Source organism: Ictidomys tridecemlineatus, chromosome 6 (genome assembly GCF_052094955.1).
Source record: "Ictidomys tridecemlineatus isolate mIctTri1 chromosome 6, mIctTri1.hap1, whole genome shotgun sequence".
NCBI classification, from domain to species: Eukaryota; Metazoa; Chordata; class Mammalia; order Rodentia; family Sciuridae; genus Ictidomys; species Ictidomys tridecemlineatus.
The window spans coordinates 119548595-119563475 of record NC_135482.1 but is presented as its reverse complement, the minus strand read 5'-3'; the positions used below and the strand labels follow the sequence as shown (position 1 = coordinate 119563475).

Genomic DNA, 14881 nt, shown 5'->3' with positions numbered 1-14881 from the left:
AAAATAAAGAGGGCTGGGGATGGGCATGGACACTGGGCACAATTCAGGAGCCAATTGTCAAAAGAAACTAACTTTATTTTTAGAACCACACAGGCCAAACAAAACAGCTCCTCAGGATAAAACCCTCAGAGCCCAACTGCCACCACCAGCTTCCCACACGCCTCTCACACCAACACAACCCTCACCACCTCCCACAATCCTCCTGCTCTTGAGGCCGATTGGCTGGGTCGCGTGGGCGGAGCCAAAGAAGTCCCCCAATGAGCAGCTCCGTGGTCTGAAAGGGCTGGGAAACAGCCCAATGAGCATCACCGCAGAGGAGCCAATCAGCTAGATGTTGCTGGGGCCGCTGTGAGCCAATCATCAGCTGGTAGTCTGAAAGTTTGCTGGCAGCTGGAATTTGCTGGGGCCCTTTCTGCTATGGCTCTCAACAGTTAGGTCGGCAGGTTTCCCTTCAGCCTCCTCTTTCATGGTGGCCATGGGCAGAGACTTTCCACCTGGCTGAGGAGACCCAAAATGGCCAATCAGAAGCTGATATGGCAACAGACCCCACCACTACTGGGTGGGCTGAAGTAATTGCCCAACCAGTTCTCAATGGACATGATCCCCCTAAACTTGGCCAACCTGTGGTCAGTGGCTGCAATTTAGATGGCCTAGGCCCTCCTACCTCCGCTTTCCCTTGTTAGCATTGTTCTTGCCTTTCCTGTCCTTGACTTCCTGGCCCTCACCCTTCCAGGATGGCGAACCTCGCCTGGGAGCGCGCCCCAGTAAACCTTCTTTTGGGGCCTCACTCTTGTTCCGTGGTTCCTGATCTCACAGGCCCTTTCGGCTTCACAGTTATCCTCCTTGTTTTTCTTCCTGTTTGGGGAGCTTTCTGTATATATTTCACTCTACTGAAGGCTGAATAATGAGTCTCATTCCCTATTTCTCTTCTTTCTTAAAAAGAAAACAAAAATAACCCCTTACCCCATCAACCACCTCACCCCAACGTCTCCCTAATCAATTTTCTACAAACAAAGAATGAAGCCAGATTTAAAGTTAGGTAGTCAGTGTGGTTAGGTAAATCGGGTCTAATATCAAGTAAGATCCAAAATGGAGACCATGTTGAGAATGAATTCCGGGAAAAGTTGAACAACTCTTGGAATGTTCATGAAGTCCAGGAAAAGCCCAAGGCCAGAGCCCATCCCAAAGAAGTGTTAATGAACAGCCCCCAGCAAACTTGAAGATGCTGACTCAGAAGTCCTTCCTGACCAGATTACTTCTTTGGCCCACCTGTGTCCCACCCCTCGGGCCTTCCCACCTACCTTCCATCACTGAAAGAACTATAAAATGGAGAAACAACCGCACTTCCACGGATTCCACCTCTTGGGTCCCCTTCTTCCTCCAGGAGAAATCTTTACTGCTGTCCTTTAATAAACTTCTATTTTCCACTCTGACCTGGCCTTGGTGTGCTTCTCTGGTGTTATACTTCAACATTGGGGAAGCAAGGACTCCTCACCAGTCAAAAGCGGTAACAAGATCACCATAGGGTGAATATTCCATTCTCTTGGTGCTATGGACTGAAAAGTTGACTTCTCTCTTGAATATTTTTTCTCAATGTTGCCTTTGGTCATACAAGCAACACACATGATACTGATAATCCTAGGCCTTCCTCTTTTTCCTTATCGGCCTTGCTAGGAAAACTAGTTTCATCAACAGATGGAGGGGAAGGATGAAGTAATACCTCAAAGAGGTATTACTTTGGTAGGAGGCTGTGTCTCTCTGATTTTGCAGTGTGAAGTCCAATGAAGGAGAAACATCTTAGGACCACATTTACTATAAATTTCCAAAGGATAAATCATCTGAGAATGTCTTAAGTTCAAGGTTTACTTGCTTACCAATATGGTACTATGGTTGGAAAACGGTTTGTACCCTCCTAAACCCATGTGAAACCGGACTGCTATTGTGGGGGTTTGGAGACGAGGGTCTGTATGAAGTATGAGTCCCAAGGCCTCTGCCTTCATGGATAGATTAACCCATTCATGGATTAATGGATTAGTGGGTCATGTAGGAGTGCCTTTGTCATAAAAGCAAACTCTCTTGGCCACACTTCCTTGGTCTCACCTGTGATGCCCTCCACCATGTTGTGATGTAGCAGGAGGCCCTTCCCCAGAGGATACAGTGCCATGCTCTGCAATGGCACTATATATACATGAGCTAGATAAACTTCTACTTGTTATAAATAAGTCAGTCTCAGGTATTTTTAATAGCAACAGAAAATGGACTAAGACATATAGCCTGTGTTATTTTTGCTGAACTGCATTTTCATAAGACCCCAGTTCCCAAATCAAAGACTGCATTTTACAAACTCAAAATTTCTTGCCCTGAATCAGTCACAAACCGCATTTACATCTTAAAGAGAAGGACAGAGAGGTGAATGTATTAAATAGAAAGGACAGAAGAGGTTTTTAAATGGAACATCCTTGAAGGTCATTTGAGTGATAACCTTTAGCAGAGTAGCTGGTATACAGTAAACACTCGATAACTGTTAGCATCTTTTGATGATCATCCTTGTTTCCATCCCTTCCTCATCAATCCTGGCCAGGATCTCTGCCCCAAGCTTGTTATATCCTGACTGTCCTCAATAAGCTCCTTTCCTCTCTGGGATTTTGCCAAGATGATTAGCGGGTAGCCATTGTTTTCCGCCTTCCTGGTCTTCACCTTAAGCAAGCCTTATCTTCAGTGTCTTTTACACAAGGTTAGTGGGACATAAGGCTAATGAAACTGCAGTCATCTTAGTTTCATCTTTTTTTAATACAGGTCCCAGAATTTGCAGGAAAGACATGGGGTCTCATTCTAGGACTCTCAAAATGTAACATTCTCATAACCCACTCACATGTAGCAATGTCTCATTCTCTATCCATCTTTCAACAGTTATTCATCAACAGCTATTTATGAGCAATAAATGTATTGGGCAGTGGGGTGATCATGGGAAACAAGGTTGGACGTGGTTCTGCTCCCTGAGCCTTGGGGGGAGTCTTGCTTGTATAACAGGGAGTTGAAATACTGGGGGGTTAAAACGGTAAGGGACATGCAGCATCCTAGGGGAAGCCACTAACTCCCAGCTGGGGAATGTCAGACTCAACTTGCTGGAGAAAGAGACAGGGTGGGAAGGAAAGAACAGGCACAAAGGAAAGAAGAGCATCAGAGTGAAAGTTCCTGAAACAAGAGTACACACCCTAAGGGTAAGGAAAAAATCACTGTGGGGGGGGGCTGGGGTTGTGGCTCAGTGGTAGAGCGCTTGCCTACACGTGTGAGGCACTGGGTTCAATCCCCAGCACCACATTAAAAAAAAAAAAACTAAAAAAGAAAAAAAGGTATTGTGTCCATATACAACTAAAAACATATTTTAAAAAAGAAAGATCACTGTGGGAAGAGCAGAGTGTAGGAAGGAAAGGGTGGTGAGTGAGGAAACTAGGGGTAGGCAGGCAGGCCAGGACCTGCTGGCCCTGGCAGCCATGATAAAAAGTCGGAGTTTAATCCTAAGGGCAATGGGGGGCCATCCAAGTGTTTTAACCGGAGATGCAGTGATCCAATTTTCATTTTATAAACTACTCTTGGCGATGGATCAGAGAGGAATTGAGTGGGGACAAGTCTGGAGGCCAAGGAGCTGTAGGAGTTGCTGCAGTCATCCAGGAGAACTCAGACAGGGTGGTGGAAGGAGGGCAGGGGGTGGACACAGAGGAAGGGCCAGAAGTCCACGATCAAGGTGGCAGCCCACTTCCTGGTGAGCACCCGCTTCCTGGCTCACAGATGGTGCCCTCTCACTGTCCCCACATGGTGGACACAAGGCAGCTCTCGGGGCCTCTTTTATAAGGGCATTAATATCATTGAGGGCTCTGCTCTCTTATCTGATCACTTTCCAGAGACCCCACCTCATAATGCCACCATCCTGGGGGTTAGGTCTCAAGGTACAAATCTTGGAGGGACACCGACATTTAGACCATGGCAGTGACGTGGAGGAAAATGGGGATGTACCTTGGAAGATCCAGCCAATTCAGTAACTGAGGAGTTCCTTGGTGGGTGGAAGGACTAGTTCAGAGTGGGGCATGTTGAGTTTGAGGTTTCTGGTACGTAGTTAGCTGTACGGGCTCAGCAAAATGAAATTTAGCAGCATGTTATTCTTCCCATTGTTTATTCGGTTAATACCAAGTTACTTATCATCTGAGGTTTACTCATTGAACTTCTAAGAGAAAACTTGACCGAACCTTAAATGACATTAAAACACACTGTGAGAACAGAAATTTGTATGACATTCTCAAAGATTTTCCTACTTCTAACTATCACCACTTCCATCAAGCCTCCTCCAGCACCAGACAGTCCCCTTAAAAAAAAAATGTCCTGTCACAGAGCCAGAGTTGGATCAGTGGTGTTGAAAAGCAGGTTTACTATTCTCAGACAAAGCTCCTGTTTCACTTTGGAGCTCCAAAAAAGACTCCCACAGGCTGTTTAAGGATGCCAAACAAAAGCGAAATTTTCAACAGCAGCCAATATAAAGAAGGGGGAAGATAAAACCCAATAGCCCAAGTGAAAATGAACAAAGAAAAGGAGCACAGAGACTGGAGCAGTTAAAAAAAAAAATACAATAGTCCTCCTGAAACACCCAGGTTAAGTTGTTAACCCCCTGTGCTGGCCAGGGGTAGGAAAAGGATTCTCTTGACTGGAGGGGCACTTCCGTGCAATCTCTATAGAGGACACAGCAGCAGCATTGCCAGATTCAATAGGCCCCAAACACTGTTTTTCAGCAAATCCATCTCAAGAAATCTAGCCAACTCAGATCCTTGTTGTTGTGGTTTAGATATTAGGTGTCCCCCAAAAGTTCATGTGTGAGACAAGGCAAGAAAGCTTAGAGGTGAAATTATTGGGTTATGGAAGCCTTAACCCAGTGATTTGATCCCCTGACGGGATTAACTGAGTGGTAACTGAAGGGGGCCAGGGTGTGGCTGGAGGAGATGGGAGCTGGGAGCGTGGCTTTGGGATATATATTTGTATCTGGCAAGTGGAATTTCTCTCTCTCTGCTTCCTGATCACCATGTGAGCTGCTTTCTCTACCATGATCTTCTGCCATGATGTTCTGTCTCACTTCCAGCCCAGAGGAATGGAGCTGGCTGTTGATTACCTCTGAAACTGTGGGCCCTCAAATAAACTTTTCCTCCTCTAAAGTTGTTCTTGTCAGGTCTTTTGGTGACAGCAGTGAAAAAGCACGTATACATGCAAAGTACTATTAAATTCCAATTACTCACTGAAGCATGAAAAAAAATGGAAAGCTCACTGTCAGGGAAATGGTTTAATTCTATGCTGCCATTAAAAGGAATGAAAAAGGTAGAAGCAGCCCAAATGTTCATCAAGAAGAGGGAAGATAAAACCCAATAGCCCAACTGAAAATGAACATGGTAAAACACATGTGGTATATACATACAATGGAATATTATTTGACCTTAAGAAAGGAAATGAAATTGTGACATACTGCAGCATGAATGGTTGCACAGATATGTGCACTGAACTACACACTTAAAAATGGTGAATGAGCCAGGCATGGTGGCACATGCCTGGAATCCCAGTGGCTCAGAAGGCTGAGGCAGGAGGATCGCAAGTTCAAAGCCAGCCTCAGCAACTTAGGGAAGCCCTAAGCAACTTAGTGAGACCCTGTCTCAAAATAAAAAATAAAAATTGCTGGAGATGTGCCTCAGTGGTTTAGCACCCCTGGATTCAATCTCTGGTACCAAATAAATAAATGGTGAATGAGATACCAAACTTCTGAGATCTAGGGCTTTAACCTCCTGATGGTCATTGTATAATTGCATTGCCAAATCCTTAATGGCCAAATCATGTCTTTGAGAGGGGAAAAGAATTGCCTAATTCAATGGCTGTTGGCCCATGTTGACTGAACATAAACACTGTTGGAAGAATGATTTGTTTGGGCAGAGTCCCAGAGCTAACAATAAGGAATATAGTATTTAATTTTCAAGTGCTTAAACTTTTCTCCAAAGAACACATTCCCAAATGAAAGGAACTGTTGATTTTCACATTACTTCAGCTGCTTTCCTCCCACTAAAGTGTGTGTAGCAGTGTGGCTCTTTTTACCAGGTGATAGAGTCTAGGAGTTAGATGTGACAATGTTTTCTAAAAACACCATACCTATTATCTAAATAGAGACACAGTCACTCAAAAGAAACCTGATAAATAAGATCTCCTAAATATTCATTCTACAAACTGAGAGATCAACTTTCATTATAAATGAGTGTCCACTCCCTGGATAAGGGCATACATAAAAGACAAAGAGACTGACATTTGAAAAGTGTTTGGGATGCTGAGGGAAGACAACTTCCATTTTAGGCTGGTTTTTAGAAAGAGCCGAATTCCAGAAAACTGAGAGACCTCAGAAACAAATCAGATCTTTCCTTGCAGATTACAGAAACCACCACTTCTCGGGATTTGGCTTGCTAAACATTTGGAAATCCCTGTGAGAGGCCAGACTCGGGCTCAGCTCTCCGGATGCTCCTCTGGCCCTCTCTGCTGCTCCATGCCTCAGCATCCAGATAAAATTCTCAATTGTCTTAATTTACATGGTTCAAAGGTTTTGTGCGACAAAAACATATTTCACTTTTTGGGAATTTTGCATGTCTTTTCCTCAGATTTAGGATATAGGATGAATAGGTCCCTGTCAGCCCCACATACCTAATAGAAACATGAAACTCTAACATACTAAAATAAAAAAAAAAATACCCTGCAGACCTAACATCCAAGAACAGAATTTATCATTCCAACTTGAAAAGCCAGGAATGATGGAATGACAGATCCCTACGCTCCTATCTGTGACCCTTACAGCTCCGAATCACTGCTGATCATCCCACAGCAGGGAACTGAGCTTCAAGAGTGAAGAGTGGGGAGCTCAGGCTAAGCCCAGTGGGCACGTCTGTACTCCAGGGCTGGCTGTGTGTGTTCTTCCATTAGTCTCAGGATGTGGGCCACTGACTGTTGCCCTTTCTTCCATCACCATGTAGGGTCTATACCAGTATCTTTCCCCTTTCTGCCCTGCTCTTGCCCTCAACATAGTCTATTTATTTATTTAAATATTTAATTTTTTAGGTGTAGATGGACACAACACCATGCCTTTATTTTTATGTGGTGCTGAGGATCGATGCCAGGTCCCACCTGTGCTAGGCGAGCGCTCTACCGCTGAGCCACAATCCCAGCCCCTATTTTTTTAATTTATTTTTTTTTAGGTACCAGGGATTAAACCCAGGGGTGCTTAACTATTGAGCCACATCTGCAACACTTTTTCTTTTTTATTGTGAAACAGGGTCTCCCTTAGTTGCTTAGGGCCTCACTAAGTCACTGAGACTGGCTTTGAGCTTGTGATCCTCCTGCCTCAGTCTCCCAAACTGCTGGGATTACAGGCATGCATCACCGTGCCCAGGTCAACATAGTCTTTATGCTTAAGCTGCCTATGTCTTCTGCCCTTAAACTGAATGCTCTTTTTTTTAATTTGTTCTTTTTAGTTATACATGACAGTAGGATGTATTTTGACATATTATGCATACATGGAGTATAATATGCCATTCTTGTGGTTGTACATGATGCTGGTTGTGTATTCATGTATAACATAGGAAAGTCATTCTATTGTATTTTCTATTATCCTCCCCTCCCTCCCCAAATGAGCAGTTGAGTATGTGTGGGTATGTGTGGGGCTATTCAATGATTTACTACTGTATTACCAATAATAAAGAAAGAGTAAAGATGGCTCTGTTCTCTGCTCCTTCAGTTCAACCCCTTCTTTCATTTCCTTCAGACCCTTGTAAATTTCCCCAGGAAGACAGACTTAGACTCCTACAACTAGGTTCACCCTGGTTTAAACACACTCAGAGTTAGGGTTTTTCTACCCACCTCCATTGGATGAGAGTGTGACTCTGAGTTTATAAGCAGGAAATGGCATTAGGGTGTGGCTCAGCATATGAGTAGGGCCTGGATTCAACGCCCAGTACTACAAAAATAAATAAATATATATATATATGCAGAAAAAAATAGTTTGGGGGTTTGGTGAGGAGAAATTGCAGAGGTAGGTATCTGCAAAGAAGCCCCAGAGACAAGGAAGATGGGGATCTCTTGCAGAGCTATCATAAGCCATTGCTCCCAGGTGGCTTGGGCCTGTCTAGGAGCATGCATGTGACACGTCCTATCATTTTACTTTCTTGCTCTCATGTCCTTTTACATGAACCAGGTTATAAACTACTGTAGGAAAAGTCCATGACCTCTTGTCTCACGAGTGCATTTTAAGTGATTGACACATGCTTGTGGAGTGCTTGGGAACTTCCAAGCCACTTTGATGCCATTACCTTCTTCAGTGGCATCAGCAATGAGGGGTTATGTCGCTGTGCCAAAATCCAAGGAAGTCATCAACAGCCAGGACTAGCCCTTTTTCCTCACTCGCTGTACATTTGAGTGTGGCTCTTCTGTTCTTTCGTTTCAGGTGAACATTTAATTACTAGTATCTACAGAAGCAGTGACTAAATGGATTGACCCACCTCCTGAAGCCGTGCCCAGGGATCTGCACAGCTGACTAGTTAAGCAAATGTTTGATTCAAAGAAGAAGGAGAAATATATGGTTCTGCTCTTCAGGGACTCACACCAACTTTCCAAACTGACTTTTCAACCTCTTCATACTGGCCCTGGTCCCTGTACTAATTAAGTATGCCCTGCTCTGAGAAACAGGCATTCTTTTTTGGCTGGTATCACAATAGCTTTTCCACACAAGTTTCTGAAATCACACATCAAGGAAAGCTCCTGGATTGTATCCAAAGAGCACATTTCGAAAGCTCTTGGTATTCCTTGAAAAAGTCCCACCTAGTACATAGGAACAGCATTCTTCAACAGGGATATTCCAGAATGGTCTGGGGCCTCACACTTAGAGGTAGATAGGATGGTCATCAAGCGGGAAGGCCTTGGGGAAGGGCAATGAGGACAGAAATCACAACTCCAGAATTCAAGAGGCGAAGAAGGACACTTGAATTGAGGGGCTGTAGATTCCTAAAACAATGCACAGAGCTTCAATTCAACTTTTGAAAAAGAACCAAGGATTGACTTACTAAAACTCTTTTTGCAAATGACAAGATGTCAAAAGAACAAGAATAGAAAACTACGTACCATCTTTTCTGAAGGCAGAGTTTGAAGAAATGAAGGAAGTTAAGGAGACAAACACAAATATTTTGAGACTCTGGTGTCTAGTGAACAGGGAAACATATGGTGGAAGACTCTGGAAACTTCTTTGTCCAACTCAAAGTCTAGTCTTGATTCCTACTTTGACAAAGCAGCTTCTGTGTTGTTCACCTAAGGCCAGGCACTGGCCACAAGACTCGCAGGCCTCTCTCTAGATCCTGTTATTGTATGACCACATATTTTAATGACTTGAGTCTTTGCAACACATTCCAATTATAACAGTATTCATTATTCATTGCCTCAGAGAAAACCTTCAAATTTTTCTGGCTACCTTTCAAAAGCAGTCTGAAACACTATGCCAACATATCTCATTAGAAATATGCACGGAAACTGCCATCTAAGTAGAATTGCCCTAGCTTATCTTCATGCCTAAGATGCTCATAAATTCTGTGCTTTGCTGTCTGTATGATTACATTATGGCTGTTTCATTCTTATCAGGCTTATCATGCTGCACAGGCAGTAAATAGACTCACATCACTCCACAGCTCAAAAGTGGCAGAAAGACCCATCATACCTAGCTGGAAACAGGGGTCATCATTCAGCTCTATCTGCCCTTGTCAAAAACTTCCCAAGGTTTGAAACTAACCTGCAGAGGTGAGAGTGGAAATGAAGTATGAAGCAAGCAAATTACAAGAATTCATTTCTGGATAAAAGGAGATATCCAGTAGAATTTACTAATGTAAAAAAAATGACCACAATTTGCTCAACTATAGAATTAGTGAGAATAATAATGAGGGCTGTGGTTGTGGCACTGTGGTAGATAGAGTGCATGCCTAGTATGTATGAGGCACTGGGTTCAATCCTCAGCACCACATAAAAATGAATAAATAAAATAAAGTTATCATGTCCATCTGCAACTAAAGCAAAAAAAAAATTTAAAGATGAAAAGAAAAATGAGTCAGTAGGTTTTGTCTTCAGAGTGACAGGCGGGTATCACCTTCCTTATTCTTAAATTCATACACTAACCCCAGGTATCTCAGAATGTGACTGTATTTGAACACAAGACCTTTGAAGAGGTAATGAAGATGAAATGAGGTCATTGGGGTGGGCTCTAATCCAATATGACTCATGTCCTCATAAAGAGAAGATTAGCATACAGACAAAATAGAAGGACAACATGTGAGGACAGGGACAAGGCACCGTCTGTAAGCCAGTGAGGGGGATCTCTGAAGAAACAACCTTGCCAACATTTTCATCTTGGACTTCCAGTTTCCAGAACCGTGAGACAATCAATGCCTATTATTTAAGCCCCCTGGTCTGTGGTACTTTGCCACAGCTGCTGGAACTGACGAATAGGCCAAAATGTTTCTGCTGCCTTTCACTCTCCCCTCACTCCCATTTTTGAACATTCTTCTTTTTTTTAATTTTTATTTTTTTTAAAGAGAGAGAGAATTTTTTAATATTTATTTTTTTAGCTTTCAGTGGACACAACATCTTTATTTATTTTTATGTGGTGCTGAGGATCGAACCTAGCGCCCCGCGCATGCCAGGCAAGCAAGCTACCGCTTGAGCCACAACCCCGGCCCAAGCATTGTTCCTTTTTTGACCACTTTCCTTCACTCTTTCCTTCTGCTTTCTTTTGTTTTATGGAGCCCTTCTCCATCTCTTCCTTTCTTCTGCCCTATTTCTTTCTTTACTTGTCTTTGAAAAGAGTTTCCCTCATCCTCTTCCCATACAGAAGAGGAGTCTTGGGAAAGTGAGAGGGAGGGAAGGCACCTTGCACCCAGCAGCGCCTCCAGGTCTGGTGAGAAACAGACCCAGTCTCCCAAAGCTCAAAAACCATTGCAACTTGTTTGCAGTGGTATAAAACTAACCATCAAATGTGCCCCTCTTTCTGGGACACTCTGACCAAGTCATTCACTATCTTTGAGTCATTCACTATCTTCTGTTTTCTCATACATTAAAAACGAATGGTAATATGAATTCTTGTATGGTTGTTGTGGAGTTCAAGTAAGATAATGCACTGAAAAACATTGTATACCCTATTTAAAACCCATAGCTTGGGTTTTCTACCAGGGGCCATGCTGATGACATCTCCATACAAGAATGCATCATAGTGGATTATAACTGCTTCCTGGCCTTTCCTTCACTCTAAACTGTTTCTAATTAAACTTTCTATGTCTCTCTCACCACTTACCCCTCTTCTCTTGAGTCTGGCACCATCTATTATGTTTAAGAAATGAATTTATGAACACATATGTAAGACGTAGACAAAAATAGAAGCAGAGAAAAGAAATCAACCGGTAATTCTAGCTGCCTGGGGGCTGAGGCAGGGGGATCCCAATTTTAAGGCCAGCCTGGGCAATTTAGGGAGACCCTATCTCAAATTAAGATAAATAGGGCTGCGGAGGTCCTCAGTAGTAGAGTGCTTGCCTAGCATACTGAAAGCCCTAGGTACCACCTCCAGTAAATCAAACAAACAAACTGCTATGGAACCTAACATGTCAGTGTTAAGAGTGTAAGAACTGATAACAGCTGGACCTTATGAGCATGCCTATAATCCCAGAGGCTGAGGCAGGAGGATTCCAAATTCAAAGCCAGCCTCAGCAATTTAGCTGAGGCTAAGCAACTTAGTCAGACCCTGTCTCAAAATAAAAAATAAAAAAGGCTGGGGATGTAGCTCAATGCTTAAGCACCCCTGGGTTCAATCCCTGGTACCAAAAACAAACCAACAAACAAAAAACCTATCAGTATCTTTGGCAAACACTATTAAACTCTGGAAAAACTAATTAAAATAACAAAAGATACCTTTAATTATAGGAAGATAAAAAGAAAAAGTTAAAAAAAGTAGTATTGTAGCTGTCAATCATTGCTCTGGAAAAGATAATTCAAATTCTTACCTTTTTTATAGTGTATGGCTAAAACAATCTTTGAACGAATAAGTCAACATTATCTGGCACTTTTACATGTAGGGAAGCTCACAGTGAAATGAAATGAAATTGATTCTCTTCTATGTTTTGTGAAAGTAGCATCTAAAACATTGTAAGATGCAACGGTAAAACTGATTTTTTTTTTTAATGCTGCTGGATGTGCTTTTCTCTTGCAAAGATTTTGTTAAGATATTTGAAAGACACTAAAGGTCAATTCATTTTCATGGATACAACCTAGGTTCTTTATTATTTTAAAATAATTAATAATTAAGGAATGTTTGCTAGAAAAGTAAACAGAATGACTTTCTTTTTTACTTTAGAAAGGATTGCCATGTTTTTCATGCCTTCGTGGGACCACAGTTCAAATATTTTCAAAAGCAGAGTATTTTTAAGAAGGTGTTAGCCTAGAAGCCTGACTGCCTCGCCACTGGACAAGTGGCTGCCAACAGAGTCTACAAGGAGGGGGAGAAGCGGCTAAGGAAACCTCAGACCGGCTGGCTCAACCTGGATAGAGAAGGCCACCGAGACGTCGGGGTCCCCAGCGCCTGCGCCGGCGCCCGCGCCCCCACCGTCGCCCGGCAACCCGGGCACGCCGCGGCCCGGCCCCGCCCCCGCTGCCATGGCAACGCAACCGCGCCGAAGCGCCGGCTTTGTGTTCAGCCTGCCTGGCGCTGCTCCGCACTCTCGCCCCCTTGCACCTGCTGGGGCCGCGGCAACTTTTCAAACCTCCACTACACCGACTGCTCTGCCCTGGTAGCCGGTCCGAATCCTCTGAGCTTCACTTCCTTCCATCCTCGTTTCAGAAAAAATGTGTTCTACAACACAGAATTTGGGCCACATGCTGTTTGGTTTGTCCCTCTTCCAAAAGTGCGGGAAGGGCGACCACACGCAAAAAAATCCCACTTACCTTTCTCAGCATTCCTCCACGTCAGCAGCGGGGTCCTAGGAAGGATCTAACAATCCCGCGCCGAGTTCAAAATGGGGAAAAAGTTACCGAACACCCGAGGCTCAGAAACTTCCCCCGGGGTGCGCGCCACCCCGAGAGCCCCCCAGTCCCTCCTCATTTGCACGACAAAGGCAGGGACCTTCTGGCCGCTCGGTCCCGAACCGTTTAATCCGTCTGACTGTCGCCTGGTTGGCCGGAGTTCAGATTGGCTTTGGAGGGCTGGGCAGATGCCACGTTTCACTGGCGGCAAACGGTTCCGCGGGGATCCTTCTCAGCCGCGAGCTCGCCTTCCAGGACCCGGGGCTGGACTATTGTTTGCTGTTTTTTAAAGGACGCGCTGGACGGTGGGGGCGGCGGACTGGAGCCCGCGGCAGGCCGACTCACGTTGAATTTCTTGCAGGGTTTTTCTTAACTTCCTCCCAGCTCCTTACTGTTGAATATTCATTAGAAGGCGGGGTCGCTTCTCATCACTTTTGAATCCTTCAGGGTTTAGGGAAAGGCCGGAAAGAATTGGGGATGATATGGGTTGGAAGAAAATACTAAGAACAGAACAGGGTGGGAAATGTACTAGTGGTAACATAAATAAGTAAATATAGGATTTAATTCCTCTTTCCACTCCCAGGCGAAGACTACACGTTCATATATTCTCTCTCTCTCTCTCTCTCTCTCTCTCTCTCTCTCTCTCTCTCTCTCTCTCTCTCATCATTTCCTAATGTCTGAAATGAGCAAAGGAAATTTCAAGGAAGTTTTGATTAAACCGGTTTGTCCTAATTGTGGCGTTAGACTTAAATTGGGGGACTAAAGAGAGGGGGAAGGGCTTTAATTCTGATTTAAGTTTCTCAACAGGAAGTTGTTAAAATGCGTATATACAGAGCTCACTAATTGCATTCCAATAAATTTCATCATAATGGATTAAAATTCTCCCTTTTAATGTGTTGCAGCCCTCCACCATTCTCAAATACTCCAGACTATCTGATGCATTAACTGTCAAGTTGTTACTGAAAACTGATTTTCAGAAAATAAAGGAAATAATGGAAGAAAAATGACAGGTCTAAGGAAGTTCGCATGGTGGCAGGGGAAGTGATTGAGAATCACTAAAAGCTACTATTGCTGAGCTCTTTTCCCAAGTCATTCCAAGTAGCCTTCCAGGAAAGTTGCTCTGTCCTCCATGAGAATCACCACTAAATTACATCACGGATTTCAGGCCTACCACTTAGGGTTCACAGGTGGTGACCTGAGAAAGGTGGTTTGAAGAAGTGCACTCTACAAACAACTTGCTATGATCTTTCCCTAAAGAAAAGTCCCTGTCAAGGTACAAGTTTATTGCCTGGAAAAGCTGATCCATCCTCATTACTGTAGAAATCCATTTATTCCACAAATCCTTATAGATGCTACAGTATAGATGCCAGGAACTGTAGGTGCTTGGGAAAAAAAAAAAAAAAAAAAAGGACAACCAAACAGCCTAGGTTTCTGCCCCAGGGGAGCTTACCTTACAAAGGAGGAGAGAGTGCCAACAAATAAGTAAATATTTTAAGTAGGGATCATTGCTCTAAAGAAAAATAGAACACTTTAGAAAGTCTGGCACCTGATACCCAGAAGGCATAGAGGAGCATGCATGCTTGATGAAACTAAGTCCAGATTGGTTGAGTTTTAGGTCCAAATCTTTAGTTGCCAGATAGGTGACCTTAAGTACATGGATGTTCCTTCTCTTCTGGGTTTCCATTTCCTAACTAAAAAAGGAATTGGAATACATTTAAAAGTCAGTTTTTTCACTGCTGTAAATGAATGATCTGGCAAGAACAATTTCAAGGAG

At 43.5% G+C, this 14881-nt stretch overlaps 1 protein-coding gene across 5 annotated transcripts in view; it reads right to left on the bottom strand.

Moving 5' to 3' along the window:
* The window catches only part of Spata13 (spermatogenesis associated 13), a 331833-nt gene extending 318658 nt beyond the window's left edge, over positions 1-13175 (bottom strand). The window contains exon 1 of one of the 5 annotated variants that reach the window (XM_078015685.1): positions 13030-13175. In XM_078015685.1, the coding sequence (XP_077871811.1) occupies positions 13030-13041 (12 nt within the window). In that variant the 5' untranslated portion in view covers positions 13042-13175. The remainder of the gene's footprint in view (positions 1-13029) is intronic. The other 4 variants (XM_078015680.1, XM_078015686.1, XM_078015684.1 and 1 more) reach the window with 4 other exon arrangements.
* Positions 13176-14881: the final 1706 nt, after the last annotated feature.